Source organism: Eubalaena glacialis, chromosome 10 (genome assembly GCF_028564815.1).
Source record: "Eubalaena glacialis isolate mEubGla1 chromosome 10, mEubGla1.1.hap2.+ XY, whole genome shotgun sequence".
NCBI lineage: Eukaryota > Metazoa > Chordata > Mammalia > Artiodactyla > Balaenidae > Eubalaena > Eubalaena glacialis.
In genome coordinates, this window is record NC_083725.1 from 121,918,713 (window position 1) to 121,938,623 (window position 19,911).

Sequence of the window (19,911 nt, forward strand, 5' to 3'; positions counted from 1 at the left end):
CATGTGCCCGGTGCCCACACCGCCCTCAGGTGGGCAGGCCTTCCCCTGCGGCCCAAGGAGCTCAGGACCCCGAGGCCGACTCTGCGCCCGGGACAGGGTATGGTCACCCAGCCCCAGCCCCCCCCAGGGCTCCAGTGGGGCTGGCAGGGGAGGTCCAGCAACGGTTGCCCAACCCTGCCCACCCCCCCCCCCACCGCCGGGAGCTAAGGGCCATCTGGGCCTTAGGGGGTTGTGTCCTTTCTCCCTCCTTGGAAGGGACAGAGGCTGGGGGTCCAACCAGGGGTCTCAGAGGGAAGGCTGGACCTCTGGTCATGTGTCCAAAGGACACAGAAGAAGGAGCTGAAGCTGGAGCACAGATGGCACAAGTCACGCAGCCGGGAGACGGCCTCGCCCCCGGCCCTGCGCACGCCCCGCCCACCTTGCTGTGGCAGACCCCGAAGACTGGGCCCTTGATGATGCTGCACTGCTTCTCGGCCCAGGAGCGGCGGTGCGGCTTCTGGGTGCACGGCTCGGGGGTGATGTTCACGTCCGGACAGGTGGGGGCCGCCTTCCAGCTGTTCCCGAAGTCCAGCTCACTCTCCGCCACCAAGTGGTCCCGCGTGGTGAAGTCGTTGCTGGATCGCTGGTCAAAGTTCCCACACAGGCCACACACAGTGCCCTGCAGAGACAAGCCGGCCAGGGGCTTTGCCGGGGGCTCGCGGGGTGGCGGGGGGGGGGGCTGGCCGCTCATGAGCCTGGGAGGCCCAGGTGGGTGCACTGGCTGACAGGCAGGGCGGCTGCGCACCTTGTAGGAGGGGGCAAGCTTGATGAAGATGGTGGTCCTCTTGTCCCAGATGACGATGATGCCGATGCTGGCCTCCACCACCAGGTACTGGCCCACTTCCCGCGTGGTGTAGGCCACATGGTGGCCCACGTCACGCTGTATCACCATGCGGTGTTTGTCCTCCAGCTTTAGCTCCGTCCTCTGTGCCCAGGGGAGAGGCCCCGTCACTGGCCGGGTCTGAGGGTCCCCAAGGGACCATGCGTGCCCAGGGGCAGGCAGCACTCACCCCTATGAAGATCTTAATGGCCTTGGAGCAGGTGACGCCTGTGGTGCCACAGGGGACCTTCTCGGTGATGATGCTGAAGGAGCCCAGTGAGGAGTTCTGGCCACAGTAGTCCTGGGGGCCCACGGGCACGTGAGTCAGACTGGCCCGGCCATGAGGGTCCTGGGCACCCCACCCCAGCTGGGCCTGGTCAAGTCTCAGCCCCTCATCTGTTGAGAGGGGCCTTAAACCCCCACACACACATGCCCCTGTGCACCCCCCACCCCCGAAACCCACAGGAGGGTCATGGAATGGGAGGGCCAAGGAAGGGCTCCCCACGCACCCCAGACCCCCTCCACTCGGAGCCTCCTAACTGGGCCGGGAGCAGCCCAGGGCCAGCAGGGCAGGGACCACGAAGCAGAGGCAGGCCCTGGCCCTGCCCTCGGCCTCACCTGAACGGCCACGTAGGAGCAGTGTCCATCGAAGTCATAGTACTTCCCATCGAAGGTGATGTAGTGGCTGTTCCCATAGATGGCACAGGTGCCGTGGCACACGGACTGGGTGCACGCCCAGCGCCCTTTCTGGCAGGTGCTGAGGAGAGCGAGATGGGGGCCTGGAGGGGCTGCAGGGGCCCAGGTCCCCCACCCCTGCTCAGCGTGTACCCCGGTGCTGTGTGGAAAGCCCCCCAGCAGCTCACAGACCACACCTCCAGGCCCTCCTATCCCAGCCCCCACCCAGGCCAGGGCCCTGCAGACCCCGGCCGGCCCCACGGAGGAGACCCCCACGGAGCGCTGGGGGCCGGGGGCCGGGGTGCTGACCAGGTGTTGCAATCCACCCTGATCTTGTCGCCGGGGGAGTACAGGTCCTTGTTGTGCACACACGGGCACGCCTCCTCCACCACACAGCCGCCCCGGCCATCGTCAACCAGCCCCTCGGGGCACACGCAGCCACTGACGCACTCTGTCTGGTACTGGGGGGCGGTTGGAGAGTGGGGTTCGGGGATCAGGTGCCGGGTCCAGGATGGCTGGCCCCTCTTCTGATGCTGCAGACACCCCCTCATGCTCCGCCCCCCCCACCCTCTGACGCTTGACATCTCTCCCTGGTCCAGCCTCCGGAGCCCTGCCCTCGGGCTCACCACTGGGCTGGGAGACGGGGGACAGCAGCCTGCCAGGGGCCCCTACACTGGTCCCTGTGCCCTCAGCGGGCTGGGTGGGGACCCACAGGCGGCCACCTCCCCCGAGGAATGGGGAGGGCCAGCGAAGCGCGTGTGTCCAGAGGACCTAGGGCCCAGAGCCTCAGGACCGACCGTACGGGAGCCTGCCTGCACCCCCAGCCACAGCGCCGCCCCCCCCCCCCCCAGCACGCACATAGCCGGCAGCCAGCGTCTGGCAGCTGACGGGCCTGGGGTTCCGGATGGCCAGCGCCGTCAGGTTGTTGCAGTCGACGTGGATCTTCGGGGCCGTACAGCCTGCGGGACCGAAGGGGCCACCTCAGCTCAGGTGAAGTTGGGTGGGGGGCTCGTGCAGGCAATGGAGCGGGTGGGGGAGCAGGTTGGGGGGCGGGAGGCCGTGCACAGGGCGGCAGCCACTTACGCTGGCCGAGCAGCTTGACCTGCAGGCAGTGCAGCCTCCCGTTTCGGCAAACGCTGTGAGGGAGAGGTGGTGGGTGAATGGGGCCCTTCGGGGGGCAGGCCCAGCGGCTCTGTGGGACTGGGCAGGGGTGTGGGCCCCCCAGCAGAGTTGGCCCTCCCTCCCCGGCCCCAGGCCACACACCATCGCTCCTCCTGCCTCAGGATGACCTTGCCCGCCTCCAGGTAGAGGCCACGGTGGTAGCAGGAGCACTTGGCCAGGGGCACGCAGAGGCCCTTCTGGTCCAGGAAGGTGTGGTCGGGGCAGCCGCAGCCGTCCACGGGTGCGAAGCCCTTGAGACAGTGGGTGTCAGGCTCGGACAGCGAGCGGCAGGTCTTCTGGCAGGTGGTCAGGTTGTACAGGAAGACCTGCGACCTGGGGCAGGAGTCCACGTCCTTGTCTGCAGAGCGGAGGGGCCGGCCTGAGGGGCGGGAGGACGGCCCCCAACTCCCTTCCCCGAAAGCCAGCCTCGAGCCCCACCTCTGGCCAGGACGCCCACCCAGCCAAGGGGCCAACGAGGGCAGTCACTCCGGGACCACCCTGGCCACACAGGTGCCCCAGCCCCACGCACCTCCCCTTCTGGGCTAACGGATCGTGGCCACAGTTCCAGGCCCCTCCCTGCAAGCAGAGTGGCCCAGCGCTGGTTTCCTGCTGCTTCCTGGCCGAGGAAGCTGGGAGCAATGTCGCCCCCCTGCACCCTCGACCCTCGACGGCCACGGTGAGCTGCCACCTGGGACAGCAGTGACCAGAAGGCCGGCCCAAGCCCAGGACACCTGGCACTCACTGCAGACGCGCTCCCTCCAGCCCCACAGCATGACGCCCTTGATGGCGCAGGCGCGGGCGTAGGAGGACAGGGCCGCGCACATGCAGTCCTCCGTGCTCTGGCAGTTGCACGTGTCGTATTTGCACCTCTGTGGGGGCAAACAGGGCAGTGAGCGGGGAGAGCTGGCTGGGGGACATCACGCCCATGTGAGCGCTCAGACACGCAGCACTTACGCACGTGCACACACCCACCCTTGCACTGGGTGTGTGCACAGACACCCAGCTATACACACGTGCTGTGCTCACACCCCCAGCTATGCACACGTGCTGTGCTCACACCCCCAGCTATGCACACGTGCTCTGCACACACACCCAGCTATGCACACGTGCTGTGCTCACGCCCCCAGCTATGCACACGTGCTCTGCACACACACCCAGCTATGCACACGTGCTGTGCTCACGCCCCCAGCTATGCACACGTGCTGTGCTCACGCCCCCAGCTATACACACGTGCTGTGCTCACACCCCCAGCTATGCACACGTGCTGTGCTCACGCCCCCAGCTATGCACACGTGCTCTGCACACACACCCAGCTATGCACACGTGCTGTGCTCACGCCCCCAGCTATGCACACGTGCTCTGCACACACACCCAGCTATGCACACGTGCTGTGCTCACGCCCCCAGCTATGCACACGTGCTGTGCTCACACCCCCAGCTATGCACACGTGCTGTGCTCACACCCCCAGCTATGCACACGTGCTCTGCACACACACGCAGCGGTTTCCCACAGGAGCCTCGCAGGCAGCGGGGAGGGGAGTGCCTGGGCGGCCCACCCACCTTGTAATACTCGGCTGGGTCCACGGCGGAGTGGCACTTGCCGAACGGGGTCTCTGCCTTCTTCAGCAGGGAGCACCAGTGCTCAGCGTAGTTGGCTGGAGAGGATTCAGCCCCTCAGTGGGGACGGCCCCTCCAGCAAGTCCCCCAGGTCGGGCTGCCCAGCCGCCCAGGCCGGAGCAGACGCCGTCCCCTCGGTGGACCGAGCCCAGGCCCCTCCCTTCAGGGCAGGTCAGCACAGGACGGTGCCCCTTTGTAAGGCAAGGGCTCCCACGCCTCTCCTCCCTCCACCTCGTGGACGTGGCAGGTGACCTGGCAGGTGTTAGGGTGTCCGGTCAAGGCACCAGGCCAGCCCCCGGACGAGGGCCACCAGCCAGCGATTAGCAGCCCCGGCCCCTCTGCCATGTCACTGGGCAGGCTGCCACCGGGCAGGCTGCCACCGTGGGCCACCATAAACCAGCCGCAAGGCAGACGGCAGCGGGTGGACGGCTGGCTCTGTTGTCTCCGCGCCACCCCCACCTGCCACGTGGGTCCCACCGGGAGCCCTGTCTGCGCAGGGCCGGCTCCGCGGCGGCCAAGCCTCACCGCTCTCGATGTTCAGGGAGCAGGGGTCATCCAGCCAGTCTAGCTTGTCGCGGCAGCTCGACTGCGCCTTCCAGGTGTTGGCGAAGCCGGCGCCCGTGGCCTCCACCAGCCCACCGGCCGTCTTGAAGTCGTCACCTTCAAGGCCGTTGTAGTTCCCGCAGAGGCCTGAGGGGCCAGGACAGAGTTGGGAAGGGTCGGGGGTCAGAGTGCGCAGGCCTGAGGGTGGTCTGCGTTGGGGGGAGCCGGCCGGGGCCACTCACCCTGCACCAGCCCCTGGGCGGCATGGTCCAGCGTCACGAAGAGCTGCATGACCGGCACCAGCTGGACCTGCAGCCTGAGGCCGAAGGCGGTGGTCACGACGAGGTGGTGGGAGGACGGTTGAAAGATGGAGAAGCTCGCTGCAAGGAAAGGCAAGGCAGGGGCAGTGAGGGGCCGCGGAGGGCTCGGGGGAGGGCTGCCCTCCTTCCCCGTCGCCCTCCCCCCGTCTCCCTCCCCCCCGCCTCCCCCCGCCCCGCCCCCCCCCTCCCCGGCATGGGCGCCTTGGAGCAGGACTCACCCGTCACGTGGGGCAGGTTCACCTGCAGCTCATTCAGCAGGACGGTGCCGTCCGACTTGAAGGCCACCACCTGTGGGCAAGGCCGAGTGTACACGGGGGCTGAGAAGGGCCTTGGGGCCCCCGGGGGTGCTGGGAGAGCAGGGGGCAGGGGCACCCACGTTCTTCTTGTTGTCAGCCAGCAGCACCACCGTCTTCAGGCAGGTCTGCTTGTCGGTGGAGCCGCAGGGGGTCAGCTCGCCCAGGATGACATAGGAGTCGTTGTGGGCGCCCTGCGGGGAGGGCAGGGGGCGTTGCAGCCACACGGTGGGTGGGGCAGGGGTCCGGCTCCACCCACATGCCCACCCGGGTGCCGGCCACCTTGGTCAGCACGTAGTAGCAGTCCCCGTGGAACGTGTACTTCCTCCCGTCGAAGGTGGTGACGTGGGCGCCGCCCTCCAGGGCACAGGTCCTGGGGCACTGCAGGTCCTGGCACACCCAGCGGCTGGCGTTGCAGACACTGTCGGGCAACAGGGCCAGGGTCAGGCTCGACCGCCACCCCAGCCCACTGGGACCCCCAGCCCCCCTGGACCTCAGCCCGTCGGGACCCCCAGCCCCCCTGGACCCCAGCCCGTCGGGACCCCCAGCCCCCCTGGACCCCAGCCCGTCGGGACCCCCAGCCCCCCTGGACCCCAGCCTGTTGGGACCCCAGCCCCCCTGGACCCCAGCCTGTCGGGACCCCAGCCCCCCTGGACCCCAGCCCGTCAGGACCCTAGCCCCCCTGGACCCCAGCCCATCGGGACCCCCAGCCCCCCTGGACCCCAGCCCGTCGGGACCCCAGCCCCCCTGGACCCCAGCCCGTCGGGACCCCCCAGCCCCCCTGGACCCCAGCCCGTCGGGACCCCCAGCCCCCCTGGACCCCAGCCCGTCGGGACCCCCAGCCGTCCTGGACCCCAGCCCGTCGGGACCCCCAGCCCCCCTGGACCCCAGCCCGTCGGGACCCCAGCCCCCCTGGACTCCAGCCCGTCGGGACCCCAGCCCCCCTGGACCCCAGCCCGTCGGGACCCCAGCCCCCCTGGACCCGCAGCCCCGGGACCCACCACTGCTCGCAGCTGTTGGTGATCTGTTGGCCAGGTGCGTACAGGTGTCCGTGCAGCTTGCAGTGACACTGGTTCACAGGGATGCAGCCGCCACCCTTGATGTCATCGTACACAGTGCCTGGGACAGCGCGGGACATGTTCCATTCAGCCGGCCCCACACAGTGCCAGAGTCCCCCCGGCGGGGCTGCCGTTCCCAGGGCCACAGCCAGGGGCCGGCCTCCCTGGAGGGGCGCTGCCAGCCAGGCCTCCCACCCACAGACACCTATGGTCCTTTGGGGGACAACTGTGGTCCCCGCACTGTATCTGAGGGACCTGCTTCCAGGCTCGGAGCCACGGGCCAGGCAGGAGGAGGTCTGTCCGCGGGGCGACGAGCAGGGAGGTGACACTACTGTGTGTATGCTGGGGCGTCTTCAGCACTTGTGTTCCTCCTACCTGGACCTTGTCCCCTGATTTCCCGGCAGGGCCCCGAGCTGTCACTGTCCCACAGCACGGCTGCAAGCCGAGGCCCAGGCAGCGAGGCGGCCGTCCCACCAGGCACAGGCGGCGGGCGGCGCCTCAGGGCAGCGCCCTCCGCCCTGGCCGCCTGCCTGCATCCTCAGCCCTCACCTTCTGGGCAGAAACAGCCATCCATGCGATGCTCCTCACACAGGCTGCTGACCTCCAGGTGTGAGCAGGTGTCCATGCAGGGCGAGCCGCTCTCCAGGTAAACCATGGTCGCGGGGCAGCTCTTAGCTGGACGGGCACAGACAGGCCCCTGAGCCGAGGAGCAGAGCGCGGCGGGCGCCACGAAGCGTCCGTGCCGGCCTCGCGCCCCGGCCGCGGTGGGCGCGGCCTGGCTCCCAGCCCAGGGCGCAAAGGGCGCTGCGCTCCCCGTGGGCCAGCCCCCGCGCGCCCCCGGCTGCTGGCCGCGCGGCACTTACGGCAGAGCGAGGCAGTCCTCCAGTTCCGCGGCCGGCCGCCGGCGTGGGAGCACTGGCGGGAGAACTCGGCGATGGTGCTGCAGACGCAGGAGGTGCCGTGCGGGCACTGGCAGCGGTCCTGCATGCAGGCCTGCACGTGCAGCTCCAGCGGCACCAGGTCCCGGCAGTCCTCGAAGGCCGCGTCCCTCAGCAGCCTCTCGCACTCGGCGCGCTGGCGGGCGACAGGCGGGGCTGCTCACGGCCTCCTCCCCTCCACCCCCCCACCCCGGGGCGGGGGCGGAGTCCCCAGCGGAGGCCGGCGGGCACAGCTCCGGGGGGAGGTGCCGGCTCTGCTCCCACGGCCCCTCCCCCCGAACGGCCGGCGACTCACGTGCTCAGAGCAGGACGGGGGGTCCGGCGCCTCCTGGGGGCCGTCGCACACCTCCTCAGGCCTGTTGATCTTCTGCATGTTCCCGAACTCGATGGGACTGAAGCGCACGCCTGGGGGGCACAGCCGGTCAGCGGGCCGGGCGGGGAGCCTGCCCACAGCCCACCCACCGAGGCCCGACGAGGCCCTCACCATCGGAGAAGAACTCAGAGTAGGTCTGCAGACCGTTGTAGTCACCGCAGAGGCCGCACGTGTGGTTCCGGAACGTACTGTCCAGCTCCAGCTGTCCGGGGAAGGGGGACAAGTGAGCAGGCCGTGGGGCGGCAGGACCACGAGGCCCCGGGGCAGCCAGGTCAGCCTCAGAACCCTGCCTGAACGGGTGTCAGCCGTGGTGGGAGAGCTGGGGTTAGCTGGGGGGAGGGGGGAGGGGGGTGGGGGGCAGCCCTGGCCGCGCTGAGGACCGGGAGGGCTTTGGGGAAGGGGCAGGGCCAGCCCACCACCCCGGGCCAGGGGGTCCCCTCACAGGGTGGACCGCCTGACTCCCGCTCTGCCACCAGCCTCTCCGCCCGCCCAAAGGCCACACAGCGCCCCAGCCCACCCGGACCCCCTCTTGGCCCCCCTGGGGTCCCCGAGGCCCGTGACACACCATGACCGAGTCCTCCCGGTTCCACATGAGCGTGAGGCCAGCACGGGAATAGACCTTAGTGTAGGTGTCACTCTTCTCGATGAGCAGCCCCGGGCTGTAGTGCGGGCTGCTGACCCTGGGGGATGGGCACCGGGGTCACGCCGGCCCACACAGCACCCACGTGGCAGAGGGGCTGAGGCTGTGGGCGTGGGTGGGATGGCCAGCTCCCATCCGGGAGCCATAAGCAGTGTGGCCTCCTTCTGGGGGCGCTCGAGCTGTGGCCAACCCCAGTCCGCCTGCCTGGCTAGGTCCTCTGGGCCGAGCCACACCCGCCTGCCCAACGCCCTCTCCACACCCCCTCCCCGGGCTCCGTTCTGGGCAGCGCCCCCAGGGAGCCCGTAAAAGCCCTGGGAGGCGGGAGGACCGGGCTGGAGAAGCCCCACCGGCCCCATCGCCCAGGGCAGGCACTGTGCCCACCCCACACTGCCTCTGTGGGCCCTGTGCACGCCCCCTACTCTGAGCCTGGGCTCCGGGGAATCAAAATCCCCTGCAGCAGGGGAAGGGCAAACCCTGCAGGTGGGGACCCCCCTGCACCCCACCGCCCGCCCGCCCGCCCGCCCGCCCGCCCGCCCGGGGCAGGAATGAGCTCAGAGCCCCATTGTTCGTGAGACAATGCGGGACAACGTGGGGGTAGGAGGAACGGGCCTCCCTGGGCTCCTGTAACCCTAGCCTGGGCTGCCAGCAGGGGGGCTGGAGGAGACTCCCTGGTTTAATAAAGCCCCCTCCCCAACACTCTCCTTCTTAGCCGGCGGCGGGGGGTGGGGGGGTGGGGGGGGGAGGGGGGGAGGGGAGGGCAAGGGGGGGGCACCAGCCGGGTCGCACTTGCTCACAGGACGTGGGAAGGGACACTGCCTGCCCACTCACATGGCACCGTTCAGCACAGTGAGCTGGCTGGTGAGGTAGATGGTGTCATCCTTGACGGTCAGCAGGATGTACTCAACCTGCGGGTGGCCCCCACTGCGGCCGGGGCCCCGCTTCAGGTGCACAGCGAACTCCTGGTAGGCGTCCCGGCAGTCAGAGGCGAAGTTGTAGTCGCACAGCCCGGGGAAGCGGAAGACGTCTCCGTCGAAGGTCTTGTAGTGGGAGTCGCCCCACGTGCTGCAGACGCTGTGGCCATGGTTCCGGGTCCTGCCTTCTGGGGCGCAGCGGGTGGGCGCGTGAGCAGCCCACGTCGCCAGGAAGCCTCTCCGTCCGAGGCTCCGGCCTGGCAGCGGCCCTCTGAGGACCCTCCAGAGGCGCCCCGCAGCAGCTCAGAGCCCGTCAGGGTCTCGGCCCAGGCCCCAGGGAGGGTCGTCCTGCGGGGGGGGCCTCTGCTGGGCATTGGCCACCCCACCCACGCGGTCTCAGCCCCCTGAAAGGGCGTCTCCAGCTGCCGCGCCCTCCCACCCTGACCCTGCGGGGGATGCAGCCGTGTGCTGAGCGGGGAGCAGGGCCAGAGGGGCTGTCGGGTTCCCTGGCGCCCTGTCAGCCTGGCCCGGCTCCCCACCCCAGTCTCCACCACACTCCGTCCATCGACGCCCCAGCCAGCACCCTACCCCCACTCCAGCCGCCCCTCGTCCAGCAGAAGATCTGTGCCAGACCCCTCGGAGGGAGCCTGCATCATGTTCATCCATATGGGGCCAGCTCCCCCTCCCCCCAGCCCCGCCACCGCCCTGTCCCCAGATGCCCTGCTGGGACAGAGATGTCCCCATCCTACGTCTGCATGGTCTTCTCTGGCTGAAGCCACCCCTTGAGCAGAGACCCAAACAGCTGGCTCTGCAGAAGGGCCCAGCTTGGTCTTGACCCCCAGTCCCGGTATCAGGATCCCTGATACCGGGACTGGGGGCCTCCCCTGGCCTGGCCCCTCCTGGCAGGCCCCTGCCTCCCCCAGGCCCACAGACAGCCACCCAGACCGGTGCGTCCACCTGGAACTGTCCCCTGGATACACACTCTGGCCAGGCGATCACCTTCAGAAGCATGGTGGGAACCCAAGACCCCCTTCCTTCCTTCCTTCCTTCCTCCCTTCCTTCCTTCCTTCCTCCCTTCCTTCCTTCCTTCCTCCCTTCCTTCCTTCCTTCCTCCCTTCCTTCCTTCCTCCCTCCCTTCCTTCCTTCCATCCCTCCACCCAAAGTCAGCAGCAGTGGGGCTGCACGAGGCCTGGCCCAGGCCGTCCACCCCGAAGCCCGGGCCGAGGGAGACACCTCTACCCCAGGCAGGACCATGTGCCCTGGGCTGCCCAGCCTTCCTGCCCGCACCCGCTCACCTCTCCGGAGCTCTGAGCCCCCGGCCCAGGTCAGAGTCAGGCAGAGGGCCACCAGGCGGGCTAGTGGCAGCCCCATGGTGGCCAGAAGTGTGGTGTGGGAGAGCGACCGGGTCAGGGGTCTGGGCCTTATATGGCCCCGTGGAGCCGTCAGAGGGTGGGGAGGGATGGGGAGGGGCGAGGGGTGGGTGGGGCACCTGCCAGGTTGTCAGGAAAGCAGCTGCGGGGGCTCCGAGGGCCCTGGTGGGGAAATATTGATTCAGGTTATCTGAGGTTTATTTTTTATTGCTCCCGGGGTAGAGCTGGCTCTGCCCAGGATGCGGTAGCCCCGATTACCTGATTCCAACACACACCCAAGGCGGACCTCCGTCCCTCCCAGCCACTAGCGGGACCAGGCCCGGGGCAGGGAGGACCTGGTCCCCCGTTTTTTTAATGTGGAATCTAATTTTTGTTTCTTTTTTTTTTTTTTGGCTGCGTTGGGTCTTAGTTGCTGCTCACGGGCTTTCTCTAGTTGCAGCGAGCGGGGGCTACTCTTGGTTGCGGTGCGTGGGTTTCTCATTGCGGTGGCCTCTCTTGTTGCGGAGCACGGGCTCTAGGCGCGCAGGCTTCAGTAGTTGTGGCCCACGAGCTCTAGAGCGCAGGCTCAGTAGTTGTGGCGCACGGGCTTAGTTGCTCCGCGGCATGTGGGATTTTCCCGGACCAGGGCTCGAACCCGTGTCCCCTGCATTGGCAGGCGGACTCTCAACCACTGCGCCACCAGGGACGTCCGGAAGCATGTCCTGGCAGCCAGCAGGCTCCCCGAGGCCCCCACCCCACCCATCCAGCATCTCTGGCATGGCGAATGTCAAATGGGTTGCCTCCCAAGGGGCCCCGACGGACCACTGCCCGGTGTGGGCTCCCACTCTGGGGGCCTGTCGGAGACCTCCTGGACCTCAGCCTCCCCAACCAGGAGCCTGAGCTCCGGGTCAGGGTAAGGGGGCCTCTGCCCTCCCTGAACCCCGCTGCCGAGGCAGGGAGGGCATGGGCTCCTGTGGGGTCCAGGGGGCGCCCCATTTCGGCACCGATTCCGTCCCGTAGCTTGTTGAGCTTGGTCAGGGGCCCCCGGCTCCGGCGCACCCTCTAATCCCCTCCTTTCCCAGGCCAAGCCAGCCTCTGTAATTACATGTAATTGGAACTTGGGGAGCCCAGCCAGGGGATGCTTTAACAGAATCACATCCTCTGGGACACAGGGCATCTGGCTCGAGGCTGAGAGTGGCCATCTCCAAGGGGAATGGGGCCGGGGCCGGACATGGACACGGCCTGGCAGGACATGGCACGGCTACAGGCCCGGCCCTGCAGCCTCCCCAGGATGGTGGGGAGAACCAGGGCGGAGGGCAGGGCAGCCACGCAGGTGCTCCTGGGCCGGGCCTCTGGTGGGAAGAGGGTCCTGCCCCAGAGAGGAGCTATGGCCTCCAGGGCATCTCACACCCTCCACGTGAGCCCGGGCATGTCTGGAAATGCCTTGAGGATGTGGCATTTGAGCTGCGCTGGCCCCAAACCTTAGCAACCTCTGGGTGGGCACCCATGTCGCTGGTGGGTAAACCGAGGTCGGGGCCTCCCCTCCCTGCATTCCTCCATTCTGAAAACAAACGTGCATCTTGAATTCGGCTTTTGACTGCGGCCAGCACAATTGTGGACAACAGCTCAGATGGTCGGGGGGGCCTCGGTCTCCAACCTCGGGGTCCCCGAGTTTCAGGGGCGAGTGGGGGAGGTTCATCTCAGCTGTTACTCTGGACAAGGGCGCTGCCCAGTGGTGGGGGCCGTGGGACCCTGAGCCCTGCTTCCCTGAGTCCGGCGCCCCCGCAGAGGCAGTGACCAGAAGCCGGGGCCTTGGCCTGGCACCTCCCGGGGGCCCTTCCTCTGCAGACAGGCCCTCCACACCACAGCAACAGCACCCAGGGCCACGAGCTCTGCTCACAGCACCTGACGATTCCCGGGGTCCCCGCAGAGCCAAGACATCAAGGGACGGGTACCCCCAGGGTCAGAGAGGGTGACTGGGAGCCATGGTCCCCAGGCCTGACCCTCCTGGGGGCCTGAGGTAAAGCCCCTCATCCTGTCCTGCTGTGCTGCCAGCCCCAGGCCCAGGGGCCCAGGGACCCAGGCACGTGGGGGACAGCGTTTGGCTCGAACCGGGAGGATCAGGGATGAGGAAACCAGAGTAGCTGGACCAGCAGGCCCATCGTGCCACTTCCCCGTGGGGCTTGCACGGGCTGGCGCCGAGCCCTGGGGAAAGCCAAGGACAGGGCCCCCTCCGCGGCCCCCAGGGGCAGTGATTTTCCATGCCAGGCTCCCTCTGCCCTGGTGGGAATCAGAGATTCCTGGCCGGAGACAGGACGCGCAGCACAGCCCCGAGTCTGAGAAGGTGGGGTCCTCCCTGGGGTCTGAGAAAGTAGGGTCCCCCTTGGTCTGAGAAGGTGGGCTTGGGTCCCCCCTGGGTCTGAGAAGGTGGGGTCCTGGGTCTGAGAAGGTGGGGTCGGGTCCTCCCTGGGTCTGAGAAGGCCAGCCCCATGGACCCTCTGGGTGGGGAAGCAGGTGTCCCAAGGCCCACACCCATCTTGGCACAGACGCAGGTTCTCGGGTGGGACCCACGAGCAGTGCCGTCAGGCGTGCGGACTGGGGTGGGCGCGGAGAGGGCAGGAGGGACGGAGCTGGCGGGAGGAGGTGGAGAAGGCTTGGTGCCCCCATGGGACCTCTGGTCAGTCTCCCGGCCGCTGGGCAAACTCAGTCATGGCGGGTCCCTAGCAGGTAAGTCCCTGGAAAGTACCTGAATAGGACACCTGGGTGCTTAGACATGTCCATCCATCTGTCACTTTAACTCTTGTGGATGCAGGAAGAGGCCCCTCGGCCTGTGACGCTCCACTCAGTATGCTGGAGCCCCGTTCCCGCCCTACTGGGACCCCCACCCCTCGCTGAGGCAGAGTTGAGGAAACTTCCCAGGGTCCCTCTGTGACAAGGCTGTGACGCCCAAAGGCCACCAGGACACCACTCTGGCCAGCCACAGCCGGGGGCTGCTGAGGGGGCTGACTGCCTGCCCACCGGTCAGGTGGACCCGCCCGGGGCACAGACCCGCACCACACACACACACGCACGCCGGCCTGGGCAGCCCCGGGCCTCCCCCCGCCAGGCCCCACACCCAGCAGTGTTTACCCCAGCAGGACACTGTTCCCAGGACTACAGTCTCTGGAATCACAGTCTTGACCACAGGGAGGAGGCCACAGAGACATCACGAAACGCAGCCTGAAACAACTGTCCACTGCGGTCTGTCCACAAACCCTGCCTCATCAGGAAGTGGGAGGGCGGGGAACGGGGGCGGGGGTGGGGGGGAGGGCGACTCATCAGGGAGTGGGAGGGAGGAGGTGCGGAGGGGGTCTATAAAAGAACAAGGATCTATATGTGTAGACACTTCTCAGACCCTGGGCCCAACCCTGGGCCCAACCCCGGGCCCTCGGCTCCGGTGGTCCGGCCTCGGTGGGCAGATGGAGGGTGTGCCCAGGGAAGCCGTGGGTTCCTAGCCCTCTGGACACCCAAGGGAGCCCACAGCCCCAGCCAGCCACCGGACAGAGTCCCCGGTGGGTAAGTGTCTGAGGACTCGGAGGCGGGCAAACAAAATACCCGCCATGCCCACCCCCTCCCCATGTGCTCCCCGAGACATTGGAAAGGGTAACTCAGACCTGGCCAGCACCCTCAGAGGATCTGAAAGACCTGGGGGTGTGCAGGCCCAGGCCCCACACCACCTCCCCTGGCCTGCAAGGGTTTACAATAGGACACTACCTATCTGCCCCTGCCATGCTTGAAGAGTAGGCGGGTTAACACACAAAGGTGTTTGTTCCCGTGCAAGTGGGGCAGGGCCAGGTCAGCGGGCTCTGCTCCTCCACCCAGGCTCCACTGGGCAGGCAGGCACGGGCCCGGCCTCCCCGGGGATAAAGGACCACTGCACCTCAGAGACCAGTCACCTCCCAGCAGTCATCCCCGCCTCGAGACCTGGCCCTTACACTGACCATTGGCCTCACCACCCTGGCTGCACTGCGTGACCACTGCTGGCCTGCAGGCTGTGAGCACCTTGAGGGCAGCAGCCTATGTGGGCTCCTCTGTGGGCGAGCGTCACAGTAGACACTCAATGACTTTGCTTCTGGGTGGGTAGGTAGGTGGGTAGATGGATGGGTGGCTAGATGGGTGAATGAGTGGATGCATAGGTGGGTAAATGGATGGATGGGTGGATGGATGGATGGATGGGTGGGTAGATGGGTGGATGGGTGGGTGGATGGGTAGATGGGTGGATGGATGGATGGATGGGTGCATGGATGGATGGATGGCTAGATGCATGGGTGAATGAGTGGACAAACAAACAAAATCTCTAGGAGGGGTGGGGTGCGCCTCTTGTAGTAGCTCCACAGGGCTCCCACCTCATGAGGGCTCATTGTGTTTGGGCAACGGCCAGGTACTCAATCACCCCCCCTTACCATTAAAGTCCTCCACAACCTTGGGAGGCAGGCGCTCACACTGCTTCATTCTAGAGACAAGGAAACCAATGATCGGAGAAGGTGAAAGAGCCCCCCGAGCTCGCCCAGCCAGAGGCCACTCACAGTGGTCCTCTCCGCCCCCAGCCCACGCTGTCCACCACTTGGCAATTGTGTGGCCATTTTTCAAGAAGGTTGACTGTTGCTCTTTGCGGAAACCAGTATGAGTAGCAGAAAATCCGGTTCCTGGGTGGTGTCATAGCCCCAGGGGAGAAATCTGCTTCTCCTGCCTTCCTGGAGTGGTGCCCCAAGAACAGAGCACCGCCCTCCCCCTGCTTTTCCTGCACCCTGCACCAGTGAAGCTGATTCATCCATTTGCAATACAGTTAGATGGCTTTGTCACATTTCTGCACACCATCCTGGGATCCCCCAACCTCCTAATTAGCTCTTGTATTTTGCATGCATTAAGGTTCACTATTTGTGCTGCAGCGTTCTATGGGTTTTGACAAATACATAGTGTCATGCACCCCCATTATGTATCAAATCTCCCTTCACCTCCTAAACCCTCCCCACCAAAACCCCTGCAAGCACTGATCTTTTTCACCATCGCTATAGTTTTGGCTTGAATATATTTTTATGATTAATTTTAGATCTCTAACTGCTAAAATAATTCTAGAACGTCATGCAGCCATTATAAATTGTGGCTATGATTTTCTGTTGCAAGAAGGAAAACACTTAGGATTCACTGGTCTGGAAAACTCAGGACAAAGTTTTGTCTAACAGAACCAATCTGAAATATTTTTTCGAAGTTTTACGGAGGTGAAATTGATATACAATAAAGTGTTGATTTGATCAGTTTTGACATAAATACACACCTGAAGCCATCGCCACCATCAGGACGGTCAATGTATGTACATCAGTCGCCCAGGAAATCTCATACCCCTTCCCCACGAACTGCTTCCTGGCCCCAAGGGTTAGCTTGCATTTTCTAGAATTTTATGTAAATAGATCCATACACAGGTACTGTTTTTTGGTTTTGGCTTCTTTCGCTCAGCATAATTTTTTTTTTCCAAAAAAAGGTGACTTTTATTTTGGAGAGATTATAGAAACAGACAATCACCCTTAGGAAAGCACCACTTCCAAATCAGTGGCGCAAAAGCCTTTGAAACACTGGCCTATTTTCCGGATATATCCATGTCTTTTGACTATTATAAATTCTGAGGTCTCTTCTGTACTTTTGTCTAAACTTTGAATAATTTTCCCTCTTATTTCCATTCATTGGGTCAGCCCGTATTCCTCACACACGTTGGTGGGGAAGAGAAAACTTACTTTGTGGGGATCTGCTTTCTGAACATGGGTGGTCAGTTTCTCAGGGGATCATCGACTGTTTTTTTTTTTTTTTTTTCCTATTTTTTGGCCACGCTGCACGGCTTGCTGGATTTTAGTTGCCCGACCAGGAATCAAACCCGGGTCCCCTGCAGTTGAAGCGCAGAGTCCTAACCACTGGACCGCCAGGGAAGTCCCCATCAACCGGTTTTTATTCTGATTTTCCGGCTTCTGGTCTCTGGCTACTTCCTCTGTTTGCCATTATTGCCGCCAGCTCTTCACAGAATCAGCATAATTATTTTGAGATGCACCCACAATGTTGCTTGCATGGATGGTTCATTCCTTTTTATTACTGAGTGGCTTTCTTTTGGGTGGAAATAAAAGTGTTCATTTCTTCAGCTGCTGATGGCCTTTGGGCTGTTTCCAGTTTGGGACCATCACAGATCACACTGCCATGAGCGTGTGCACAGGTGTCTTTGCACTGACCTGGGAGCGGAGTGTCTGGACCACACAGCATGTGCGTGTTCCACTTTCTCCGAAACGGCCAGGCTGTTTCCAAAGGGGTTGTGCATCACATCCCTGCAGCGGTGGATGAGACCTCCCCGACCCCGTCCCAGCCATGCCTTTGGCCTCTTCCATTTTGGCTGTTCTAATAGGTGCATGGTGGTATCTCATCCTGGTTCGAATTTGCATTTCTATTCACTAATGAAGTTGAGAACATTTCCGTGTGCTTACCTGCTACCTACCTATCTTCTTTGGTAAACTGTCTGCTCAAATTTTTTGCCAATTATTTATTGGGTTATTTGGGTGGATTTTTTTAACTGAATTCTAAGAGTGGTTCATCTATTCGAGATACCAGTTCGGTACTAGAGATACTCTTTGCAAATATTCTTCTTCCTCTCTGTGGCTTGTTTTGTTCAGTCTCTTAACAGTGCCTTTGGAAGAGTAGAAGGTTTTCATTTTGATGAGGTCCAGTTCATCCATTTACTCTTTTATGGATGGTGCCTTTGGGATGATAGGGTATAGGTAAGAAAGCTTTGCCCAACCCAAGGTCACAAATATTTTCTCCTGCATTTTCCTCTAGAAGTATTATACCTTTAGGTTTTACACAATGCATTTTGAGATTATTTTTGCATATGGTGTGAGGCATGGCCTGAAGTTTCCTTTCCTTTCCCAATTGTTCCATCTCTTTCTGGACAAGGCTATCCTTGCTTCCCTGTGTTGCTCCTGTGTAAAAATTTAGTTTTTTATACATGTGAGTTTATTTCTGGACTCTCTCTTCTGTCACGCTGATCTATTTGTCTATCTTTGTGCTAATACCACACTGTTCTGATCACTGTAGCTTTGCAATAATTCTAATATCACCTAATGCTCACCCTCTGATTTTGTTTTTCTTTTCCAGAATTGTGGGTTTTGTTTTGTTTTGTTTTGTTTGGCTATTCTCTGTCCTCCGCATTTCCATCTGAATTTTAGAATCAATTTGTCAATTTCTACCAAGAAAAAGCCTGCTAGTAGTTTGACTGAGATTGCATTGAATATATAGACCAGTTTGGGAAGAATTAAATCTTAGCAATACTGGGTCCTCCAACCCATGAACAAGGTACAACTCTCTATTTATTTAGATCTTTAATTTCTCTCAGCAATGTTTTATAGTTTTCAATGTACGGGTCTTTTGTTTCTTTTGTCAGATTTTTGTCTAAGTATTTCATGTTTTTTATCGTATGGTAAATGGTCTTTTTATGTCAATCTCTGATTGTTCCTAATATATAAAAATACAGTTGATTTTTGTGGTACCTACAACCCTGATAAACTCACCCACTAATTATAGTAGCTTTTTTGTATAGTTCAGGTTTTCTACATAGAAGATCATGTTACCTGTAACTAAAGGCAGTTTTACTTCTTCCTTTCCAGTCTAGTTCTTTTTTTTTTCTTTCTCTTCCTGGTTGTACTGGCAATGATTCCCAACACAATGTTGATTAGAAATGATAAGAGCAGGTATCCTAATCTTGTTCCTGATTCCAGGGAAAAGCATTCAGTCTGTATGTATGACTCCAGCTGTAAGCTTTTTGAAGATGCTCTTTATCAGGTTGAGGAAGTTCTCTTCTATTTTCAGTTTGCTGATGGATTTTATCTGGAAGTGGTGTTGAAATCTGTTAAATGCCTTTTTCTGCATCTATTGAGCTGATCCTATAATTTTTCTTCTTTAGTCTGGTAATATTGTGAATTATAGTGATTCATGAATGTTAAACCCACCCTGTATTCCTGGAAAAAAAAAAATTTAGTCATGATTTTCATATGTTGCTGGATTTGATTTGCTAAAATTTTGTTTAGACTTTTTGCATCTATGTTCATGGGGGAGATGCTCTACAGTTTTTTTCCCCCTTGGGGTGTGTTTGTGTGGTTTTGGCATCAGGGTAATACTGGCCTCATAGAAAGAGTTGAAAATATCCCTTCTGGGGCTTCCCTGGTGGTGCAGTGGTTAAGAATCCGCCTGCCAATGCAGGGGACACGGGTTTGATCCCTGGTCCAGGAAGATCCCACATGCCGCGGAGCAACCAAGCCCATGCGCCACAACTGCTGAGTCTGTGCTCTAGAGCACGCGAGCCACAACTACTGAAGTCTATGCGCCCAGAGCCTGTGCTCCACAACAAGAGAGGCCACCGCAATGAGAAGCCCGCACCCCGCAAGGAAGAGTAGCCCCCGCTCGCCACAACTAGAGAAAGCCCGCATGCAGCAATGAAGACCCAACACAGCCAAAAATAAATAAGTAAATAAATAAATAATTTTTTAAAAAAGAAAATATTTCTTCTTTTTCAGTCTTTCTGGAAGAGTCTGTGCAGATTTGGTATTATTTCTTCCTTAAATGTTTGATGGAATTCACCACTGAAGCAGTCTGGGTCTGGAGCTTTCTCTGTGGGGAGGCTTTTGGTTTTGTTTTGTTTTCTATTTCTTGAATATATAAGGCTCTTCAGTTATTTCTTCTTCTTGAGTGAATTATGTCTTTCAAGGAATTTGTCCATTTCACCCAAGTTGCTAAATTTATTGGCAGAAAATTGTTCATAATATTCCTTTATTATCCTTTTAATATCTATAGAATCTGTGGTGATGTCACCACTGTCATTCCTAATACTGGTAATTTGTGTCTTCTTTCTTTTTTTTCTATCAGTCTGGCTAGAGGTTTATCTATTTTACTGATCTTCTCAAAGACCCAGCTTTTGGTTCCTTGCTTTTTTCTCTAGTAATTTGTTTGCTGTTTCATCTTATTAATGATATTCCTTTCTTCCACTTACTTTGGATTTAATTTGCTCTTTTTCTTTTCTAATTTCTGAAGGTGGAGTCTGAGGCATTGATGTGCGACCTTTCTTTCCTCTTTTCTATCGCAGCTGCTTCGTGCCTGACAGGTCCCCCAA

At 61.3% G+C, this 19,911-nt stretch overlaps 1 protein-coding gene across 1 annotated transcript in view; it reads right to left on the reverse strand.

The window, feature by feature from the left end:
- The window catches only part of MUC2 (mucin 2, oligomeric mucus/gel-forming), a 34,386-nt gene extending 23,628 nt beyond the window's left edge, over positions 1 to 10,758 (reverse strand). Inside the window, 24 exon segments of the mRNA XM_061203816.1 lie at positions 419 to 658; positions 785 to 964; positions 1,050 to 1,160; positions 1,478 to 1,616; positions 1,844 to 1,937; positions 2,347 to 2,493; positions 2,618 to 2,670; positions 2,798 to 3,053; positions 3,438 to 3,564; positions 4,255 to 4,349; positions 4,837 to 5,001; positions 5,097 to 5,234; positions 5,393 to 5,462; positions 5,551 to 5,661; positions 5,750 to 5,888; positions 6,469 to 6,586; positions 7,075 to 7,200; positions 7,389 to 7,599; positions 7,759 to 7,868; positions 7,948 to 8,038; positions 8,402 to 8,516; positions 9,305 to 9,575; positions 10,570 to 10,629; positions 10,632 to 10,758. Coding sequence (XP_061059799.1) covers positions 419 to 658; positions 785 to 964; positions 1,050 to 1,160; positions 1,478 to 1,616; positions 1,844 to 1,937; positions 2,347 to 2,493; positions 2,618 to 2,670; positions 2,798 to 3,053; positions 3,438 to 3,564; positions 4,255 to 4,349; positions 4,837 to 5,001; positions 5,097 to 5,234; positions 5,393 to 5,462; positions 5,551 to 5,661; positions 5,750 to 5,888; positions 6,469 to 6,586; positions 7,075 to 7,200; positions 7,389 to 7,599; positions 7,759 to 7,868; positions 7,948 to 8,038; positions 8,402 to 8,516; positions 9,305 to 9,575; positions 10,570 to 10,629; positions 10,632 to 10,758 — 3,294 coding nt within the window.
- Between the last annotated feature and the right edge of the window lie 9,153 nt (positions 10,759 to 19,911).